The sequence below is a fragment of the Neodiprion fabricii genome, chromosome 4 (genome assembly GCF_021155785.1).
Source record: "Neodiprion fabricii isolate iyNeoFabr1 chromosome 4, iyNeoFabr1.1, whole genome shotgun sequence".
Classification (NCBI taxonomy): Eukaryota; Metazoa; Arthropoda; class Insecta; order Hymenoptera; family Diprionidae; genus Neodiprion; species Neodiprion fabricii.
The window spans coordinates 19,699,670-19,723,794 of record NC_060242.1 but is presented as its reverse complement, the minus strand read 5'-3'; the positions used below and the strand labels follow the sequence as shown (position 1 = coordinate 19,723,794).

Here is a 24,125-nt window from a genome sequence, read left to right as displayed (position 1 = left end):
GACAGATGACGTTACTGAGCCCGTAACGAGGGATTGTTTCACCCTTTGCAGTGAAAGTGATTGAAAACGAATTTCAATAATAAAATAAATCATTCCCCCACCTTGAATATGTTAATCGTGCTTGTAGCGGAAAAACCTACTTGTTTTAAAATTAAGAGAAGAAAAAAAAAACCTACCGAAGTTGATTTTATGTTAATCACTCTGGTGCAATGTAGAAGCGAACGAGCTTTTACGTATTCATTGTAAGCTCAACGCGCCGAGCTTTCGGAAACTGGCAAAATATCGGAAGCCCGTGGGGTGAGATTCGCGTGGATGCATTTATTGTCGAGTGTCAAAATTGATCGGAAACCGTGGGTACGGAACAATATGGACTCGGGCTTGTCGGAGAGCGTCAATGTTCGCTCGAAGTATCGAGTTTCGCATATCGCGAGGTGTGAGTCGTGTTCCGAGCGGTGATAATAATTCGGGCCAGCTTACGCACTGTTTCGGCCCCTGCGCGTCGAACATGGAGCGAAGCTTGTACAACAGAATGCTTCCCTTATCCCTCTCGGTTGTACTGTACGTATATGCATTTATATACATTTCGTGACCCATTAATGCAGCAGGCATCCGGTCATTCTCCGCCTACGGCTGTATTCGGGTCGATTTTATGTACATCCATTCGCGAGGATGATTGCGACTATCGTTTACTCGACGAGCAACGCCGCCTGCGTGAACTTCGCCGACTGATTCGTTTGGAAATTTTCGGAACATTCTTCTCGAAAATTGAATTCTCAAATTTGATTTTTAAGGGTGAATTTCCGTACGACAAAAATTGTTTTCGTATTTCTTATCGATCGGAATGTGAGCGCGTTATCTATTTACCGAAATTATAAGGCGTCCCCGATTTTTTGGTCTACGTTTTGGCGTTGGTGTGGTTTGCAGAGACCAAGGTGTGCCGTTCATTTGAGAATGTCATACAATAAACACTCGATAATCAAATTGTAAATCGACAAGAAAATTGAATTCAACTGAAGTGCATTTTTTTAAATAACGAGGAATCGATAGAGATAATTGAAATCGTCGAAAATCAATGCGAATCGCTTAAAACCACATAGCTGAAAAAATCGCGCGGCAGTATTTGGAAATCATGCAGATCGTCGTAAATCTTCCAGTCAATGCCGAATAGTTTGAATTCATCAACATCCCATTCGTTTCTAATGAATCATGTGCTTTTGTAGATATTTAGTTTAGCAAGTGATTTTTGTTGATTTCTAATGATTTTACAGCGTTCTTGGTGCATTTCAGTGATTTGTTGTGATTTCTCGATTAGGACCACTAATTTAGAGTGATTTCTGCCTTGTTATACAGTGGATGTGGTTGATATTCAGTTCACCTAGTAATTCCCAATGATTTCCTAATGATCTAAGTAATTTTTATTTTTTTTTATTTTTTTGATTTTACGTAATCTCCGAGATCACCAATTTTCATCGATATTCACTATACTGCACAGTAAATCTCGTTTATTTCTAGTTCAACAAGTGATTTCCATTGATTTTAAAATAATGATTTCCCAATGATCAAGGTGTTCTTTAGTGTTGTAATTCACGTAATTATATCTGATCCAGAAATCACTGAAATTGATTGGTGTCACGGATTTCAAGTGGCTGCTGTTTACTTCCAACGTGTCATGCACTGCTTTCCTTTTCCGTTCAATAATTTTTCAGCGTTTCAGTTAATTTCCATTGTGATATGATTTCCTGTGACTTTGTTCGATCAAGAAATCACTGCAATTTATTAAACGCTGCCACAGGTCGTTGGAAATCAATAAAAATCGCTAATTCGTGCACTGGAATCAAACTCTCTAAATGCGAATCAGTTGCCGCTGGTAAAAATCTCTGTATACACAATTATACACTGAAAATCAGTGAAATATCACTGAAAAGTCGGTGAATCGTCAGTGCATACGCACTAGTTTTTTCCAATTGTATAATTACAACTATAAACCAGTGAATTTTCACTGATTCGAATTTCGAGATGAAATCATTACGGGCAACGCGTGAAAATCAATAGAAACAACTTGAAATAAATGGCAATGATCACCTGAAACCATTGGTTCGATTTTCAAGCATTAATGATACGAGTTTGAAAAGAGACCTGCTGCCTCCTTAACCCCTCCCCTCAAATATTGTTTCCCGTTCGACGTTGGGTCGGCGGCAGCAGTACAGAATAGGAAGCCGACCGTCGCGCTTTCGCGTAATTATTTCCATCCGCGATTGTGATGCAAATTTTTCTTGTTTTCATCCCATCCGTCCGCTTCCGCTCGACGCCCGTCGCGGTCACAGCCCTTGTGTGCCGCGGTTCTCCGGGTCCCGGGAATCCCCGGCGCCTCGCGTCGCGACGGCTCGACCCGGAGCTACACGTTCCGCGCCTTCATTCATCTGGGTTTTATTGTCGCGACGCCCGACGCGCGAGTCTGGATCACCGGGGGTGGAAGCGGCGTTTTTATTTTCTCTTCATTTTTCTCCCTTTTTACACCACCGCGTCTTTTTTTGGACTAGCAGGGAGGGGGAGTGGTCGCCTTTCCTCCCTTTTAGTTCAGTTTTGTTTATTGTATCGTTTCTTTGTTTGCTCGATTATTTATTTGTTTGTTTGTTCGTTCGTTCGTTCGTTCGTTCGTCTGTTGTCCGTTTATTCGTTTATTTGTTTTTCTTTATACACGTTGCTTCCCGCCTGACTTCCCGCGGCTCTTGTTACTTCGAAGGCCTTCCTTCCCCCTTTCCCACCGCCATTGTGCTCTTCAAACGTCATAATTGTACTCCCACAACGTGCGAGTGAGTTTGTGGTCGTATGTCTGTGTATGTAGTTACTGCAGTTGTGTGGGCGGAAGGAAAGGAAAGAAACGGAAAGGAAAGGAAAGAAGAGGAAATAATAACACAAAGGAAAACCGCTCGGCTTCAGAGTCCGATACATGCTTCTGACCCTGTAAATTCGCACAATGGATTGCGTTAGTGTCGACTTTAAGCCTCGCGCTCTGCAGTCAACCCTACAATAAACAGCGACCGGCGAAATAAAGCTCGGGTCGATTTTTACCCCGGAAGATGGTGAGCCTCGGCTTCAAGTGTGCATGCATTATGGGAAGGGGGTGCCGAGCCTTTTTCGACCCGGGTAAAACTAAACACGTGTTATCGCGAAAAGGGAGGCAACGAAACTTCTATTCCCTTTTATTTCGCAAACACAAGATATTCACGAGGAAAATGTTCTTTTCGAACCGTAAACTTTTACCCAGATTACTATTCAGCTTGGGAACCTTCAACTAGTGGTGACTTTTTTTTTCTTATTAGGGAACTGATTTGAAAATTGTTTTCGTCATAAACTTGCAGTGATATTTTAGTGTACAAACTTTATTCTTCCCGTGACGTAACTTTCGATTCGTTTTTAGTCTTTGCTACAATGTTGATTTTCAAAACTCACGTAAATATGCAAAACTTAGGTGAAAATATCTGAAAGTCTGACAGCCTGGCCTAGAGCTTTATTTTCGAACAATCGGAATCAAGAATCTCAATATAAATTACAAATAAAAATACGTTATTAGTAAAGTTGATTTTCATACAGAAAGGAAAACAAAAAAAAAAAGAAGAGAAATACTCTTCTCTTTCACTTTAAATGTGATATCAAAAGAAAAGGAAAAAATCCAGAGCTAATACAAGTCCAGAAATTGGAAACAATCGTGTCACATCTAAAATTTAATTTCTGCAGGGAAACTGCAAGAGATTTAAAATTGGAAGACCGACTTTTCACCTTATCTCAAACTATAGACACTATTAAAGCTTGCGATACAGGAAATGAGAATCGGAGTTGTAAAAGAGTTCATTTCTCAACTGACTAATAGTACGTACCTACCTATCTGCAAACTACAAGTTATATTATCGGTTTCGCATACACCTTACAAAAAGAAAGCTTTTATTTTCATATGGATTAGCGGAAGTCTCTTCCAGCTCGGCTACTCGGTGTGTCTGGGGGAGGGTGCAGAGAACCTTTGTGTATCTTGTATAACGACTGGCCCACACAGTCAGCGGGGAATCTACTCTCACGGGTACAATTTAAAGTTCTCACCCGCATCGCGAATAAAAATCTTCTCGTAACGAACGGAATGGGAGAAAAATAATACGGGTTATACGATACCGAGTCCAAACCCAGTAGAGCATCGCCGTATTAAACCGGATTACGACAGATTAATATCCGCAGACGCTGCGCTGCCTTGGAAAATGTTGTCTGTTTAGCAAATTTTCAACCCCGTGGAAGATTTCTTTTTCTCTTTTTTTTTTTTTTATACATCAGTGTTGCACACTATATAGTCTTTGAGTACAGATCTATATTCTGAACAGGTGAGTTCGGTGTTGCTCTTTCTTCTTGATTTCTCATAACGCTGAATTAGCTGATTACTCGAACTATTTCCCAGAAGTGAAATAGGATCGACGGTCCTGAAACTGATTATTTCTAATCTCAGTTTTTTCATGGCTCTTGAAACGAGTCTAAACATAATTGTAAATCATGTAGAAACAGTGTCCGCGTGTTTGGGTACGGAAAAAAAAGTGCATTGTAATTGATAAGAAAACGTAACTTTTTGATTGAATCAGTGTAGAGACGCACCTTTTAATGTCTGCTGGGAATTGCGCATGTCCAAAATCTATGAAAAGATTAACATTGATGTAGAATGGATTGAAGTTTCCTCCATGCACAGGATCCATTTAATGGTCTGAACAAATTTCAAAGTGACAGCGAGCAACATAAGTTGAATGCGAGGAAAGTTTATGCATTGTATGTCATATTCGCACCAATGCGCAAGAAAATTTTTTTTACAGATACAAAGCAAGTCGGAACATCGTGAATCATTTTAAGTTGCAACTCTATTCCACTTCATTCCATCAATCACATGTTCTGAATTTCACGTTCAAACATTTTATATACTGTTTCTGCACTACTGTCATACGTTCCTACTAATCTTAGACCTGGGCAAGATTTGTTTCTGAAAATTGGCTAGCCATGCCTTAGTTTATCACAAATCAAAAACAGGCACCTAATTCGCCATGTCAGTATTGCGAGTTGGAGTAAAATCGGGCGATTCACTGAAGTGCGAAACCATTTTTTTTTTTTTTCGCAAGCGAAGCGAGCAAGAAACGCATGGAGTACGTCGACGTTTTGGTCGAATATCGCTCACGGTAACAGCAATAAGAGATAACCCTTTGCAGCAGAAGAGAAGCGATGTTAATTGTTACGGCCGTGTTTCTGCGCCCAACTGATTTTAGGACCTAATTCCGGATTTCCTTGTAATGGGGAGGGGGGGTAAGCATGGATAGAAACGATGAATTTTAAGCCCACGCCTACTACGTTTCTACGGCGGACCGACGAGCTAGGATTGCGGGTAAATTGTGCCGCGGATTTGTCGCTGTTTCATAGGGTGCTTGAGCCGGTGCTATCGGTCTTTGCTGTAGGATTGTTTATGCCTGCCTAACAGCCTAACCCTGACTAACCTACAGAACAAACACGTGCCCACCACCCAACAACCGCTCCGCCCCAGTCGTTGAGTTTACGTTACCTCCCCGACCATGCGACGGCCTCTCCAACTTCGTATGAAACCTTGTTCAACTTCGGTATACTGCGTGTATGCATGACTAGGTGCACGAAGTGTTGGCAATATCCAGCATTGAATGTTATCGATACTCGGATACGAATATCGGTACACTAGTTATCGTCAAGGCTTAACGACCTCTTCAATATCCTTCTCCGCAGACCCTCGATGTAGATACCTGCGCTCCATTATAATCCCTTGGCAATTTTTCCCTTGTATTCCAAGGCTTCGCGAGAGAGTTTTCAATTCTTAGAGGCTACAAGCAAGCGTAGATTCTGGAAAAACATCCGCGAACTTTTTGGACCTGTTCTTGAAACCGGTAACAATCTGTGGATACTGTTTAAATTTATCTTGACTGTTTTACTTTCGATGTTATTTCAGAAGTAGACGGTAAAGTAAATTTGAAAGCATCCGAATCGGATGTTGTCTCCGGATCTTCATAATACGTACAGTTTGTTCGTACTGCGACAACTCTCCTCGTAATTTCTCGTACCTACCATATTTTCCTTCCGCTCTGTCGAACTCAGCCAACGAGCAGCACCTCTTCTTCTTCTTCTTCTTCTTCTTCTTTGACTCCATACTCTGCAGTTTAGATAGAGCAAATGTTTGTCCACTTTCGGGCTACAATGACTCACCCTGAGTTCCTCCACCCAAGCCCGCCTCTCCAGAAGCCCTGCAGAGTCCAGTCTACTGGAGTGGACAAATAGCATCCCTCTTGCAAATACCTCTAGGTCACTCTAAAGTCCATACACTACGTTTATTCTAACTCCACTCCCGGGGCCCGGCCATCTAAACTCCGCGTAATTCCCATCCGAATTAACCGAGATGGGGGGGAAGGAAGAGAGGCGGACGCAGCTTGGATCGAACCAGAGCTTCCCCTTTCCCGGTACCAGGTGCAAAATACTCCAGGGGTTGACCATTCTGCCGCGGAAAGCACACCTCGCTTCGGGAGTGCATTAAGCCCGCTTCGCGAACCTGACTGGTCCCGGAAACGTGCTCTGGCTGAATTCAGACAAGTTCAGATCGTTGCTTGTGATGGACGTGTTTGATGTTATATGAATTGATATTGAAATTACCCGAGTTGTGCGGTGAGATTACAGACGACTTCGGAGACGAATTCATCTCGCTTTAAGCGATTCGTACGACATCAGAGATTTCGAGGTGAGGGTAAAAAGAAGGGGAAATGAAAATTTAATGTCTCCTCACGTTTTTGCGTGTTTGTACAATGAGCTAAATAAACAGTTTGCTCGAGGCACACACACGCCCACACGCGCGCACAGAGACGGTCTTAACGCACGCATTATGTACTTTCTTTAATTACATCTCGCCCATTGCGGGGATCTCTGAAACACGGTTTGTTAATTTTGATTGAAATATACACGTACACAGAAATTCCTCTTAGATGTATGTGCATAAGGTATAATATCATCGTCGTCGTCGCCGCAAGCATGTATTTATTCGGTGTAATGACAAACGGTGACTGTGCCAACAACCAGCCATCCCATTTATACCGGGGATATCTAACCATAAACGTAACGTTCGCTGAGTAATTTCGGGTCTCATCTATGTACGCGCTTACATACGTATACACATGTATACACATGCGCTGTATCCGTAGGATCAAAGATGTTGGACTACGGGTGCACGCACCGTAGGAATAAGGGAGTGCTTTACTTTCTGATGGGACCAAAAATTAGGCAAAGGGACCGAGGGGGTGGGGGGGAATAAAGTATTCAACATCGTGTCTCTTCCTTGTGAAACCGAAGCGTGAGATATTCAATCACTTCGCGTTGATGCTTCTTTTTATTTAATTATGTATCAGGTTCTTTTCTCTCTCAAATCGGTGGATGTTTTTTTTCCCCCTTGATTAGTACGTAAAGTGCAAATCCAGCTGTACAGCACATTCGAGTCGATGAGTGAAAACCTTGGAAAGTGAATATGAAATACCTGTATAATAGAAATGGAATAAAGGTTATGCCTCGGGAAGTATAAATACGTAAATTTGTTGTTTCGTTTTACAACGTAGCGATCGCGTTGTTTTTTGTTACTTTCAAATTTTTTCGTGCGTATTTGAAACGCATGCACCATTAATTTTTTGCACGCGTTATCATAATTTTTAAGGGGCATAAAATATAAATGCGCTTGTGTTTCGGTATATGAACAAGACATCCAGTTTCCACCCCAATTCTGCAACAACCGACCACTCCGAATGGTTGGTAGGTACTTTCCGCTTTTCGCTATTCACCTCCCTCCCCCTTATCGCCCGAGCTCGCTGTTTGTTACGCGAGTTTCGCATTATTCCCCAAGAACAAAGCAGCTGCTCCGCCTTTTATTTCTGATTAAAATTCTGCCAATACGAGGAAGAAGAACGCTCTTGGCGGCGCATTTGTGTCAAATATCTTAAAATGGGGAAACACTGAAAGCTCTTAACAGGAAATTAAAATCGGAAAAATTAAGCTCGGGGGTAAAAGAGAAAGAGAAAAGAGAGTAAAAAAATGTATACGTATATATGAAGCACAAGGGAAAGAGGAAAGTAAAAATTTTTTATTTAATCTTCTCAAGCTCTTCGTTGCGTAGTCTGGTTAATCTGCATACTTGCTGCAGGCATTAACTGAAAAATAAAAACCATCACCGTAATTAGGATAATAAATTTTTCTACAATCATCAACACTGCATTTCATCCATATGCTAATCAGCATATTTTATCATGTATAGCTATAACCGTTTGACACAGAGAAAGTATTTTTGTACAATTAATTTTTTGAATTACTTGAAAAAAATTTACTGGATAATTTACATATTTTTATACCATTAAACTTTCTTAACATTCTTACTAGTATAGCAACAAAAGGAATGCTGCTTAGTTTCATCAATAATGAACGAAAATCCTAATTCTGGTTTCAAATTTTATGAATTTGACATTACTGACCCGGCGGTCAAGAATATGTTCCAGAATTTTCAAATCATATTACGATTCAGGAAGAAGAAAATCTATTTGCAAGCTAATACAATTTTTCGATCAATTCTTAATACTCTCTATACTCATCGAACAATTTTTCTATCAGATAAGCAAAACTCGGAACAAACTAATAATTACCAGAAAATGAAGAGTCGACACAGCAATCAATCGGATGTGAAGCCAGAAAAAAAAAAAAAAACAATTTGGATACTCGCCGATTTTCCGCAAGTCTTGAATTTGAATTTTATACTCTGAAATCGCCAACGCAGAGTGAATTTCGTCAGTCGGTAATCAATTAAGCTTATATTAATGGCCTCGAATTTGGATAAGGGCTGATGTTTCGAGTTTTCGTTAAAATTCGAAAGCCTCGAACTACGGAAGCAAGCCGGAATCCCAGAATAACCGGGATGTGATCGCAAGTGGATTTTTTATCCATACATGTCGTCCAGTCTTCCAGTCTAGACGTACAAAACCCTCGAATCCGGCATGACGAAGGGGGCGCTGAAGAGCGGGAAAAAGGGACGAGGCGAGGGTCACGTTATAAAGGAAAGTACCCTAGTCAAAGAAAGGGGGAATTTTCGAGTGAGGGCAAGGCAAGCGAGCGAGATGTTAACAGCCAGACAGCATTGTCGTTGTCAGAACCCTGCGCACTGAGCTTCGCAGCGGTTCTCAATATCTCGGAGTTTATCTCACCCAGCTCGAAGTTGGTTACAAGTCCGATTTCGTCTCGTTTGAGTCATTTTTTAAGCAACGCCACGTAATGTCTAGGATTCTTCTAGTTTGCTAGTTCTAGGATTGTTATGAATGTTTTGATATAAAAATATTCAGTTTGAAACTTTTTTTATACCGAGATCAAAGTATTTTTCACTATTAAGGTTGGAGCGTTCCCAACAGCAAATCGTCCGAATCGGAGCTTGAAAAAATTGGTGTCAACGCGTTAACCTTGTTCAAGTTGTTTCCCTTTTTCTTTTTTTTTTTCTTTTGTTAAGGTCTTGGTTATATCCTTTCCTTACCTTACTTCATAGATTTGATGTTCCATTATATGTCTCTTCTTCGACATTGTGGACAGCGTTGGGTCAAAGGCTCGGCGCAGAGTGTAAGGACATCGTGCCATATGCTTTGACCCAGTCTCGTTCCTTTTTCCTCCCTCCTCTTCAGAGATTCAATTATTTTGTTTCCTCGGAGCAGCGTCCGCCTTTCGGTGAAAACGCAAGTGTGCGTAAGAATCCGTCCTCGTTTTTGCGGTGTGTTTGGTCACCGAGATACAGAGAGAGAAAAAGGAACAGGATGTGTCGTTACGGCTTGTCGAGTCGTTTTCATCCTCGTTGACCAAAAGATCGCTTCGAGGAAAATGTTCGATATTTGATCGCTTTCGGGAACAATTGTGTGCGGCTCGACTACGATACCTCAGAAATATCTTTACAAAATTCCGCATCCCCCAAATACCATCGTCAAAGGTCATCCGCCCCGCGTGATCCGCGAGATAAAAGCGAGCGACAAGAGTCTTTTTTCATTCTTGTCTTCGTTAATGTACACTTGCGAAATTGGAGGAGTGAGGAAGTCCCGCGGCAAGGCAGCGTCTGTTCCTTCTCTTTCCTTCTCTGTTTCTTTATAACTCGTGCTTACGGCGAGGGGCCGATGAAAGAATAATGCCGTGTTCGTTTGATATTTACTTTTCGGGAGGAGTGACGTTCCGCTTTTGAGGATTACCTCTTTAAAAGGGCTCTCCAATTTAATTATTTCTCCTCGGGGATGCAGACGAAATGCTGTAGGATAATCCGAACTGCCTCGGGCAGACTGCCGAAGTCCGGTCGCCGATGAGAAAACCCGCGCCTTCTATTCGGCCTCTCAGCCAGCTGAGCTCTTCCCCAGGCAAACTTCGACGCGGGAGGCTTGTATTTAATTGCGCACCGGGCAAAGATATTGCCCAAAGTTTGTTCAATCACCGAAATATAATGACCCGTTTCTCCGGGTCCTGTATTCCCGTCCCCTTTAGCGGAAAGCATAATCTCGTCCTCTGACCACCTCAAACTTCACCCGGGCAAGCTGATCGGAACAGTTTTAACAACTTCTTCCATCTGTGACACAATTTACAATAAATTTCGCTTAACTTTGTTATGAGATATTGGCGTATTAAATATTTATCAAATTTATTATATGTATAACATTAATATATGACGATTATCCTGAAAGTGCAAGAAAAAAGTAGCCTTCCGAACGAAACGAATGATTGCAGACTGCAGAAATTAACGGAGAATACGATACTAGGTTTTTAACCATTATACAACGATTTAGTGTGAGAAATGAGTACCTGATTCGATCTTGATTATAATTTTCGTATTTTTTTTTCATTGCTTTCAATTTTCGATACTAATTCGGGTATTTAGGTCAAAAATTGAATGACAAATTTGCTCTTTGCAATTTTTTTTAATAGTTCCACTTCGCCCAGAAAAACAAAAATCTAGTTAGTAGTTTAGAAAGCTCTTTCCCTGAATTTCCAATTTCACTCTCGCCTTTCCTATAAATTTGATGAATGTGCAATGTGCTACTATCTCAAAGTGAAATGGACAACAAAGTACTCATTAACATATTTAACCCCGCAAATGTAGAAATGTAAATTGAGTTGTAGACCAGTCTCGAAGTTTAACATGTAAACAAAACAAACCAGTGTAATCCACGATGGTGATTTAAGCAGACGAGTGCGAGTCGAAAAGAGAAAAGCTTTCTTGCTGCAAACGTGGATTTGCTATTTGGAGACAAGAGTTAACACTCGCTGCGGTCCGAGTTAGTTGCGGTGTATGTAAAATATTTTGTAATTACTGTACCATTTGAGATCTTTGACAACTTTTGTATACACGATCAATTTGACCTTTCATTTCTCCAATTACTCAATTCGTGACTGAAATCAGACTGTTTCAATTAATTATTAGTCGAGGAAGGTCAGAAGAATGACAATTAAATTTGTTTTAACACAAAGAATGTGATTACACCAAGACACACGATACATTAAATTACATACCACATTAAATGTAAGTTTGCTACTTTTCATAGTATTCTTGTAATCACATTCTTTCCTACGATTAGCCTTAATTTATTCTGTACTATTCGTATAAAAACCAATTTTTTTACGAATTCTAAAAACACAATAAATGGGTGGTTAACCTGAAATCTAATCTCACTCGACACGTGTCGAATCGCGCATATGGTACTACGTAACCAGATAGTAACCCAAGAAAATCATCGCTTATTGTCTGTTGATTTTTTCTTTTTCTTCTCTGTCAAATTGGACAAATCTTGTATAACCTGCTTTACTTTATTTTTCAAAAAATATTGTTCAGTTGATGTACCAATCAGAGCAGTTCTCTACCACTTTCGTGAATAATCTCTGATTAATGAATACAGCCACGAATGGTTCAAACTATTGTCACAAGTGGTAGTAAGATGACAGACACAGGTACATGTGACCTACTTGTCATGTTTCACTGGCATTCGCGTCAGTTCGGCTTTCATAGTTCTTGCGAGCCATTGAGAACCGGTGAAAGAATCAATCGGGAAAAAATTCGGGGGGGGGGGGGGGGGGGGCGTGAAAAGAGGAAAACTAATCCAAACGCGTGTCGAGAAGAAAAGGGGTGTTTGAGGGTTTCATTCTGAAGGGGGTTTTAAACGTCAGGACGTAAAATCACCGGCTAAAATACCGAGAGTAGAAAAGGCACGCCGTCGTGGCTGTCTCGTTGCCGAGGAGGGACGCTTCTCTCCACCCCCGCAACACGCCACCTCCTCTTCACTCGACCCTACGCACTTTACCGTTACGATAATATACGAGGTTCGAACCGGCTGACTCCAGCCCCGGATTTCGACGATTCCTCACGTCCGATGCCCGGCACTCTCCGCTCCGGGACCCAATACCATTTGCTTCCCGCCCCCGCATTTCCCGAATGAATTTTACACCGGCACTCCGCTGCAGCCGGCTTCCTTTCACTCTTTCTCCTCTCCCCCCTACCTCCTACTCCTCCACCACTTTCGGTTCCGGGTTTCGGTTTCACTCTTCTTTCGCCGTTGAACTTCACCGCTCAGCCTTGAACCCGTTTCTTTGCTTCGCTCTTTCAGAGGGTCGCACTCTCGAGCTACATTCACCCGACGGTGTTCACGAGTGCTGGCTCAGGGCACTGGACACCACTGAAGCCAACGCCTGGTTCAATGCTCTACATTCCGCCCTCGCCGCCCTCACCCAGAAGGCCTTGCGGCTCGCTTCTGCTCTACCCGATCCTCCTCAGCTACAGCACATTGGATGGCTCGCAAGAAGACACTGCCTACAGGTAAGACACTCCGTTAAATCGTATTGTAGAGGTGCTGGTTTTTGACACTTGAGTAACGGTTGTTACCATCCTTTGATCCACTTGCGTGACGTGTAATATGACGTGTTATTCACAGATGAAACAGTAGAGTGATTTTTATCTACGTAAACGCTGATTTTTAAATAACAACACCGTATATCAGGTATTGAAAATTTTTGCCGAAAGTTGCGAAATGTTGGGCTATAGTCACGAATAAAGTAAAATTGACGCGATTAAATATCAAACGAATAAATATAGAATTTTATAATGGTGACCATAAACGGAACGGTGACCACAGATGGTGCATATACCTTATTAGGATTCTGGAATTGATTTTACAACGTGTGAATAGTCATACTCTCAATTGGTCTACTTCACAAACATCATTGAATCGGAATATCAAAAACAATTCTGAGATCCTATTGTATAAATGTTCCTGTGACTTTGAATAGTGATACATCATGGATTTCAATACTTTGAATCGCACGAGATCATTTTAGTGGAGCGTTATAGTAATGACTCGAAGTACTGACTTCTAAGATTATCTGTCAGAACAAAATTAAAACTTTTCATTACTTACAATTAGTAGTTATATAGAGATTCTGTACCACAAAATTGTTACCTATAAGCAGGATCAGACCAAAAGTGGAAAAGGTTGGTCACTTGGATAGTAGCCGAATTTACTCTGAAAATTTCAAATTCTTGTCTACAGTCGATTCGAATGTAATTGCGCCCAACTGACTGACACCTTGTTGATACCCCGTATTATTTTTTTTTACTTTTGCGAGCTCGTAAATTCGTAACTTTGCGAGACATGTAAAAACTAGCAGGAGTAATTTTTTGTCCAAAATCGATGCTTGTTTTTTCGCTAAAGTAAAAATGAGTAACGATGTTGAAACTGACCGAAATTGTACGCAACCACAGCGTTCCTTGAACAAGATTTAAACATGTTATATAGTACATATCTGTGTCCTGAACTAGCTTCCATGTTTCGATGCACCGTAAGTACGTTCAACTCTTGAATTTCGAGTAGTCTCACAATGATAATTCAATAGATGCGGAAGGGGATGGTTCAGCATCCGCATATTAAAAGCGTGCATGTGACGCATGACGTTTGAAAGCGGCTCTCAGACTTCCACACATATCTTTACCAACTAACGTTTAAATAGAGAAGGTTAATAAGGATACCAAGAGGCTGAGTCGCACGGCAACCGCGATACTGTCAACTTATCAAATTGTTTCGAGCCCCAGGGATCAGCGTACGGCGTGTGGCGTGTCTGTCAGGGAATCGTGACCTCCCGCAAAACCATCCTGTGCTTTCCGTCGGCCGCCAAACTCCTCACCCTACAGAAACGCCGCCAACGTCGCGCTCCACTAACCGTTTCACACTTCGATTAACTCGTTCCATCGCCTGCCCTCCACTTCCCCCAATTCTCTCCCTCTCTCTATCCCACCCCCCACCCCCCTTCCCCCCCTCTCGACAGGTTGGGCAAGAGAGAGGTGACGTGCGCGACCGACACACGTACCAGTGAGCGAATCAATTAGTGACTAAAATTACCCCCAACCCCATGGATTCTCTGCCAACTAGGCGGCACGCCGTTAATTGTTAATTTCTCACCCTAAACGCGCGCGTTATTTCCACCACCACCTTGTTTGAAGCAAAGTTTCAAACACCGTTCATCCAACCCTCGGTTTCACCGACATATTCGCCCGAAAGTCGGTTAGGTCATTTTTTTCATCAGCGATCCCTTGAGGACCGGTTTCGATTCCATGATGGACCTACAATCTCGTAATGGAAAGTGACACCTGTTCGGAGTCTCGTTATCGGAATGCAAGACGAAATTAAACCGAAGAAGAAAGTTAGAGCCGAAGAGGTTACCGGGAAGTATCGTGTTACGGATCGGCGTCAGAAACAACATTTGCAACATTAGCAACAGCTTTAAAACCACCAGCCACGGGCTGCTTAATTGAGCCCTAATGGGCTGGAACGATTAGGCGACCTAGAGAGCCAGTGATCCGTTGGAACGCGGTGAACTGGGTTGGAGTGCCGGATTTCTCCCCAACACCGTTGCCGTTGGTGCCGCCGCTGGTAGGCCCCTCGGCAATTCTGCTTGCGGATTGAATTTCGTACCGTCCGGAAACCGCTAACGACATCCGGTGGATACGTGAGCTCGTGCACTTACAACCTGTAGACGACATCGGGTACCTCCCGACACCCGTTTGTTTTACGTGGAGAAATTCGTCCATCCTTCACTGCAGAGCCTCCCGTCGTCGTCGTCGTCGTCGTCGTCGTTTATGCACGGATCCAGCTACTGGATGGCGAACGACGCGACCGGGCCACGGTTTCCCATCTATCCTGCACCGTGATTAGATCATGTGTCAACCGAACCGTGACACATTTGCTATCGGCACCCTGCTCTCGACGACTGTAGGACACAACGGAGAGCCAGACGAGAAAACGTCGACGTTACAACGTTCAGGATAAATAGATATCCTCCCCCGAAGGAAAAACGTCTCGCTTCTTTTCTCTCTTTTGTTCTGCAGATTCATGGGCACGTGATATATATATCAGGCTTAACCTGTCTTGACTTATTGCGTTTTCTCCGACCTTAATCAGTTCTGAATCGCTAACACTGAAAGTTATATTCAGGCCAAGGGTCGAATTCAACGCTCTCACCGCCGCTGCTGCTGCTGCTGATTTGGAAATTGAAGATTACTTCTGCAGGACGAACTGAGTTTGCTATGAATACATTCTGGCAGGCACGTTGATTTGTTTGAGTTAACCAAGTTCCTCGGTCAAATTAACCGAGATTTTCAGCGGAAGTTACCCCACCTGAATACAGAACCTGCGAACGACGGTATCTCCTTCTTCGGTGACACGTAAAACGTGCGCACCACAAACTTCGAAATCCATTTCGAACACTTTCCCAAACTCTCGGAAACTTTCGTACTATCAAAATTTGCTTTAAGGATAACTTTCCGGTTACCGAACGCCATGAAAATGATGACAAAAAACAGATTTTATGTCACTTCCGAAAGGGTTGAATTGTTGGGCTCTATACCGTTACCGAAGTTTTTGGTAAATTTTCACACACTGCTGCGTACCGGAGCGTACACAGTTTGCGTCGAGGGATTCCAGACCGAAAGCTCAATCTAACCTGAGGTAAGCCTAACTCACTTAATTGAGCCAAACCTGATTTCCGGTGTATATGAGAGGCCCGAACGGGCTGTTTATGGCTTCTACCCAAGCTGCGCCTTAAGCTACGGGAGGAGGGTGAGCGGACCGATTCATGCTTGGGTTTTTATGCACAATGGTCGAAGGTGGAGCAGTTTGGAGCTGTCAGGCGCAGGAGCGGCTCTGGAGGTATTAGCAGAAACAGCACCAGCAGCAGCAGCAGCAGCGATGACGTGGTTGTAGGAAACACGCGAGATGGAGATGGAGGATGGAGCAAGCCTTGAAATCGATAACTAATATATCGGACGTGGCGTAGGTGTATTGATAAAGGGGCTGAGAGGACGGTTACAGGGTCGAAGGCAGGCGTGCTGGGGCGGCACATAATTGATTGGAATTAGCGCCGTGAGCATGCCTGATTGCCGGACCACCCTCCTCTCTCACTCTCTCTCACTCTCTCTCTCTCTCTCCCTCCCTCCCTCCCTCTCTCCCACATCCAACCTTGTCGTGCCTGTATGCAGGACTTCGGAATATCAAAAATCGACGCTGGTTTTAGCTGCTCGGCTATGGAATTCTCTCTCCCCCACCATTGAGATCTCTCTACTCGGGCTCAGTAGTATAGTAGTAGTTAGATCAGTATTACATAGTTCTAGCTTACAATTATTTTAATCGTGGACCTGTGTTCTATTCACCACCTATTAGTTTAGCTATTGTCTTGAGTTCTTCTTATAAGCCTGTCTTTCTAGTGGTTTATAACTTGCCCCTAACTGTGCAGGTATCCTGCTATTACTTACTGATTTGTAATCTAGATTTGGGGCTGCCCTGCTCTAGGCTATCTCCAAATATCGAGATACACGTATTCCAAACGCAAAAAAAGGGCCTTACAGCCCGATTGTACACGCAATTATGAATGGAGCTGAAGCTAGCGGCCAGAGTTAGCAGTCTAACGAGTTAAACTTTTTGGAAATAAAAAAATTGCACTTCAGTTTCATCCTCAGAATTCTATAGAGGTATGGAAAGTATTACTAAAAATTTAGATTTGGACACGTCGTTACCTTATTTGATTGAAAATTAGAACGTTTAGCTGCTACTTTTGGCTGCTAGCTTCAGTTTTGTCAATTATGAACAAAAGTACTCCAATCCATTTTCATTTGACGCAGAAATAAAGAAATGGCAATGGATTCTCCGAAATCGCAGTAGTAAATTCGCAGAATTCATGCCATTTATTTATTTCTGCGTCAAAAGAAAATGTGTTGGAGTGTTTTTGTTTAGAATTGCTTGTATAATAGGCTATCAAGCCCGTTTTTGCGTTTCAGATACGTGGACTCCGATATTTGGAGATGTATTCGGCAATTTCGATATCGACCAGAGCAGCCCATTTATACTTTTGGATTCATCGCCTTAGAATAATAAAAATTGTTCCATTCTATTCTATTCTCTCTCTCTCTCTCTCTCTCTCTCTCTGTGTACGAACTCGTGCATACGCACACGGATTCCGGTGCTCCTTCTCCTCTTCCACCGTCGGCCAATCATCCGTGAAAGCGGCTAACGCCAGCGGGAATAATAACCCGGTTCAAATAAGATGAATCAGTCGAAAGGTTGCTTAACGGTACCTCATCCCGACCGCCCAGGCAATACTCGCTCTTCGGAGTTTAGTAGGATGAGTAGCATCTAATCAATAGCGAACGAAATTCTAGAGACTGTGTAGAGAGGTCAATGTTTTTTCACCTCCCATAACTCCGAACTTGATGCTACTTCAAGTGACTTTGGAAGACTTGGAGTGAGTAAAGGCATCGATTACGGAACTTCCGTGGGATGGTTCATAAAGCACAATAGTCGATGACTTCATCTTCTTTCTTCACTGTAAGTGAACCGACTTATCGAGAACTTTTGACGCCGTCGCGTCCAATGATTTCTAAAGTTTCCTTATCAATTGACCAGACCTCTTGGAATGATCTGATGAGTGAATCTAAACGTCTGACTCAAACACCAGTTAGACTAGTTAGACTAACGCTTGTTAGACTCGTTTCATCTCTATTCTGAACTGCCAGTTGTAGAACGAATTGGATAAATTGTAAAAACGAGCGAGGTGAAGGTACTCGGGGTATGCGAAACTCATTAGTATTATTCCTTTCCCCCCTCTCTCCCCTAAACTTTCCGAGTTCTTTAACCGTGAAACTAGCTGTCAAGTTAACTTAACAAGCGGGTGCACAGCGCACATGAAAAGGATGGTACGAAGGACACGGGGACAGAAAGCAAAGGGGAGAGAAGGAGATCGAAGCGCAAGATACGGGATATGAAGTGGTGCGCGTCTCCAGAGACCCGTCTAGATAAAAGCGCCGTTTTTAAACCGCGGATGCTGCAGAAACTGGCCCCGAAAGTATTATCCGTATGAGCCTGCAGACTCCGGTAAAGATCTGCTGCCGAGGCAAAACTAAACCGCAAATCGACCGTTAGACCAGACTCGACCTTTCAGTTCTGGGCTGTGCTTCTCCACTGCTCGCTAACCAACCCCGTTGAATTTAAATCGCTGATGATCATTCGATCAGTCTCGTACTCCGGCTCTCGGATTCTCAGAGACGCTGTTGAGGTGGTTCAAACTTTATCCTAACAACATCTCGAGGACTCTTCTTCTCCTTCTTATTTTTCCTCTTTGGATAATTCTCGGTCGTGGAGATTCTACTACGGTGCTTGTCTAGTCCTCGAAGAAAAGATCTAGCCTCTTACCGTGCCGCCATGTGTGTCAAGACCTCTTTCTTTCAGAGCTAATGCCTCGATCGGGAGGAAAACGATAACGCTGACATTCCATCCCGGAAGCATTCCGACGTGGGATAAAATAAAGTTTCAGCCATGTGGAAATTATCGAGTTCAAGATTTTAGAATTGAACTGATCGGTTGATCTAATTTAAATTTGATAAGAACATTGTTCGAATTGACGGAAGGGGGGGGGGGGGGGGGCTGAGCGTGAATTGTTCGTTGATTTTCTTATCTGTTCACGACGGTGAAAGAAAACTGCAAAAAAATAGAAGACATCAAACACAGACAACTTTTCTATAATTGGTCCCTTATCGCGCGATGCTCATGAAACTATTCAGGCTGCAATTTTGACTATCTTATTTTTTTTTTCTCCTTTCGTTACTCCTCTGCCTTTTTCTCCTTATATTCTTTTACAGTGCACATAAAGAGACAAGATTCTCTCGGGGCAATAATTCTGGGTTAGTTGAATTTTCTATTCAGGATCCAAGTTGATCATTTTACCAGCTTGCAATGTTCCAAGCGCGGTTTTGCAACTTTGGATTGAATTTGAAGAAGTTGAGTTCAAAACATGTGACTAATGTTATGCTTCGCTATTGTTAACTGAAATTCATAAACAGTCCCAAAATTGGAATGCAGCGATATTTTCTGATAGATCCCGTCGCGGTCGTTACAATAACCTCATTCACTTCAACCCTGTTGAATTGTCCATAATAATAGTACTGCGGTCAATTTGACAGACTTGTTTCCCAAATTGGATTTATTCAATAGACCACAGAACTATACCAATGTTGCCTGGAATTTTTTTTAGCGCATTATGATTGCCGCATGACCTCCAAAACATTAATTTTCGCTATCAATAACGCCATGCAACAAATGAAATATTTCTCTTCACTGGGTTTACAGTATATGTAGTTATGATACCTCACCTTAAAGCCAATTCAGATTTATAAATAAAATTCTCACATCACATCAGGTTTCATTATAGTAGAAAAGTGTTTATTGATTTTTATTTATTTTTTTTTTTCAAATTACATGCAGAAGTGACACAAAACTTTATTTTTCAATGAAAAACTTGTATTTTTTTGAGCGATTGGCTTTCCCATTCTAGTCAGTTATCGTGTTGTCCCTCTGAAAGCACCAACAGTAGTCTGCAAGCACGGTTGGTTTCCATCTACCTTGATATAACGCTTCTGAAACTCTGCTATATCCTGATGAAAGCGTTCCCCGTGTTAATCGCTTGCTAAACTCATGTTTTCCAGAAAGAAACAAATATTGCAGTGTAGAAAATGGATTTTCAACGAAACATTTCATCCTAATTTGTCACGATCATTCAGCATCAATTTAATATTTTCATAGAAATCTGGTGACTTGTGGTTACCGAGGAAATGAGTCTTCAGACCTGTAATGTAAGAGCGTGGTTTTGAGGCGTGGTATCTAAATATAAATTTCTTTTATTTTCCTTTCTTACCAGACATACCTAATTCGAATAGCTATCCGAGGTATCGACGATTTTTTTAGTCTTGAACAGTGTAATTATTCCGAGTGTAGCGCGGGGGAATGAAATGTGCAGAAAAATTCAAACATCGCGAAAGTAATCCGCATCTTTTGCTACGCTTGCCTGGATGGATATTTGCACAAGCCTTCCGGGCGCACGAGTACACCCTTCCACTCTTCCACCCATCCACCCATCCACGTACATACGTCCGCACTTAACCCGCTGCAGCGGTTTTCGTCGTCGCGAAACGTCGGTGCGCTTCAAGCGGGCGGAGTGCGGGATGTTTGCACCGCTGTCAGCTCTCTCCTAATCCGTGCGAGCGGTTTGCAGACTGCTGGCAGTGGCGTCTGTGCCGTAATGGCGGGCGCCTAACGCACCGCCGATTCCGAGTGCATTCACCGATAAATTGAGCTAACTTTGCGTATTGAATTCGAGCCCGAGGAGGAGCCTACTCGAGCTCGCGACGATTGCTTGGTTTCGGGGGAAAATTACAAGCTCGGCAAACGATCCTCATCGCCAAGGAGAAGGAGGAGGAGGAGGAGGAACCGACGATCCTCTTTCTCTCCTCCTTCACCCCTCCGAATAGCAGCTGCCGGCAAAGCCTCGGATGGGTTCGCTGATTTCGGTACGCAGCACCGACTCTGAAATTAGCCCCCTCACTCGGTACTGTGTCGCCTCGTATTTGCCAAAGAAATCCAGCTCGCGCCTAGCCTCGGGGACTTTCTGGCACCAGATTTGGATCGGGGTGAAAACACTCTCTCGCATCCACAACACGTTCCGTCTGTGTGTACTTTGACGCGAATTGCCGCTATCATCCCCTTTACCAGCCCCGGTTCCGCGTTGCGGTGGAAAAATAAACCCAACTCGTTAAATAGTAAACAGGAGGGAAAAACCGTCTTCTGATCAAAGGATCGAAACTAATTTCGCATCGGTTCCAGAAACCAACGTCACACGTTGTATAAAGCATACCTCGCTTCGGTCCTCTCAGTTCAGTCCTTCGCGGATTGGAATGTTTATTGAAAACTGTGCATCGTCGTCTATGAAAATTGGAAATAGTGCAAAGTGTCTTTAGCATAATTACTGTAAACATTATTTCTTCAGAATAGAAGAGCCGTACACTGTCAAAAATGATGGTGTTGAAATTGATAAAAATTGGTCAATTTGGGAGTTGAACATCAGATAGTATTAGACTGAAATCAAATTGCGTTGTTTTGACATCAGATAGTGTTAAACTGACATCATATAGCGTTAGAATGACACCGGATAATGGTAAACTGCTTTTTTAAACAGTGTCAAATCGACGTCAGGTGGTGTTGGACTGGCATGACATAGTGTTAAACTGACATCAGATAGTATCAGACTGATTTTAGTTGACAAAAGAAAAAGTGTTTCTTACGGCGACGGAATGGCAATAAAATACCATGATCTCTGTTTAACTGAGAAGGTCAACAAAGAGCCAGAAAAATGGCGAATCGAATGGTCGTTGTTCCAAATCGAGATAATACTGTGACCTCATAACCAAGGCGAAGGAGAAATGGATAAAAACAATTTCGAAGAGGCAGAGTAGCTTGAGAAGTTCCATAAACTACTTGGCGGTGTGCGTATAAGTTGTACGGTTATTTCGCAAGCATAAAGCTGAGGAATCGATTTCCAGCCCCTAGTGCATAGCCGAAATGTTGGTTATGAAGCTGGTAGCCGTATGTGGGGGTGGTTCAGTGCTAAATCACTCCGCTAATTTCTCCTAATCTTTATGGGTGTAGTAAAATTATAATTTCACCTCGGCTCGGTGTATAAATACGAGGGCGGATGGGCCAGGTTCTTCTACGAGTATTAATATAACAAGTGGAAATCCCTTCTATACCCTCCTGTTTCTCTCGAGCCTTAGTGTGCGTGTGTGTGCGTATACGCGATGTACGAGCTGGAGCAGGATGAATACGTATTCATTCTTCAGAACGGGCGTATCTATACCGCCGATTATGTATATGCACAATAAGCAAACCCCCCACCCATGACACTTAAGCTCCTTGTGATGTATGGATATTCTCAGGATTAGGTATCCCACTATAACCGCATACCTACATTCGGCCAGACTTTATGGGCACCGCACGTTGCAAACTCCGCATGCAGCCGTTCATCTTCTTCCGAATTCAATGCGATATCACCCTGTCTGTAATGTATTAATACAGTGCATTAATTGAGGGTGGGAAATGACTTTATGATTGTTTGAACTTACAAGTTTGAAAACTTCTTTCGTCAGTTGGTAAAGATGACATGCCTTATCCGTTGCGACAAGACGGTACCGTATAAATTGTGTTACACCTGCGGGTGTGCAATCACGAGTGGTGAACTGTCGTACTAAAAAATTTGTGTCATACATAGCTTCTGAATTGTATTTTGTCTATAATTTTTGGATAAAAAAACTTCGATGGATGGAGTAGTTCTAGCGAATGAATTCATGATTTCTGAAATTCGGGTAAACAGTTTTGCAACGAAAGCTGGAATACAGGTACAGAGTGACGAGGGAATGAACTACGTTTCATTCGCTTTACAGCCATCTAAATCTTCCTCAGCCTACAAAAATGTATAATTCTTCGATATACCGCGTGAAACATTTTTCCAAAGCATTAAGCAGCGGAGGCTCGACGCCAGTTGAGCATTGCGATAACAGGGTTAATCGAGTGTTGCGGTTTTTTCTCCTCCTCTTCTTTTCCTTCTTCTTCTTTCCTTCTTTTCTCCTTATTGTGATATCGTGTCATCGTTACATCGCACAAAGCCTCACCGTTATTTGGCAAAGGTGCAGAAACCGGCGAACTCGGCGAGTCTGTGGTGCATCGATCCGGTCTTCTCTTCGACCACCGTAATAACCACAACTACCGTATCACTACGGTGTGCTAATTTTCCAAACGGAGCTAAGTTCGGACAGCCGGGTTAAGCACTCAGCCCCCTTCGCAAGTAGTGCGATTCAGTGTTACCCTTGGGGTTTGTATTAAGCTTCCCTTTCCTCTCGGGAAGCCCTGCTGCCCCGGCTTTGCCGAGGAGTTGCGGATGGTGCAGTCGCTCTGAGGACGACGCCTACTGAAGGTATGCGCATTTCAACGCTGAATAAATACGCGTCCTCCAGCTACGTGGGTGACTCTACCGGGAATAACTCCGCCTCCGGTGTCTCTACCTCTCTCACTCAACCAGAAATCTTCTGGAAAAATACGATTTCGCGAAAGTTGGTGGTTCATTGTGTACAATTTTCCTTTAACGATGTGTTTTCACATTTGGCAATTGGTTATTCCAACATTTACCAAATGCAGAAAATAATATTAACCTTTAATATTGTTCTACACTGGGTGTTCTATCAGATTGTTGTATTCGTAAGACTTCAAATACCTAGGTTAAGGATTTTAATCGTGAGGCTATCAAGACGGTTATCAGACCTCCGAATCACGGATTCGGCTCAAACTTTTAGGGATGTTTCTTTGGCTCAAAATGTGAAGCTTGTGATGCGCAGTTTCATCCATTGGCCCGTTCTTCGCTTCGATTAAAATTAATTATAGTAGCAATTTAATTGGTAGAAAATGCCCTAATGAACTAAACCTATTGTGTAGTTTTGCATGAAACATTAATTTTCATTGCCCTTTCTTGAAATTTCGATGGCAAGCTCTCATGGAATAAAGTGTAAACGGATACACTATTATTTCCCAGTCATGGTAATGTTTGTACTACGAGTCTCAGAAAACTTTATGTATTGAAAATCGAACGAAGGAAGGCCCAATGGATGGCAAAAAGAAACAGTCCTATAATACAAG

At 42.6% G+C, this 24,125-nt stretch overlaps 1 protein-coding gene across 3 annotated transcripts in view; it reads left to right on the top strand.

The window, feature by feature from the left end:
• Window positions 1-24,125, top strand: part of LOC124180521 (beta-1-syntrophin) — a 232,998-nt gene that overhangs the window by 192,553 nt on the left and 16,320 nt on the right. For all 3 annotated transcript variants that reach the window (XM_046566154.1, XM_046566153.1, XM_046566152.1), the window contains exon 4: window positions 12,678-12,886. In XM_046566154.1, coding sequence (XP_046422110.1) covers window positions 12,678-12,886 — 209 coding nt within the window. The remainder of the gene's footprint in view (window positions 1-12,677; window positions 12,887-24,125) is intronic.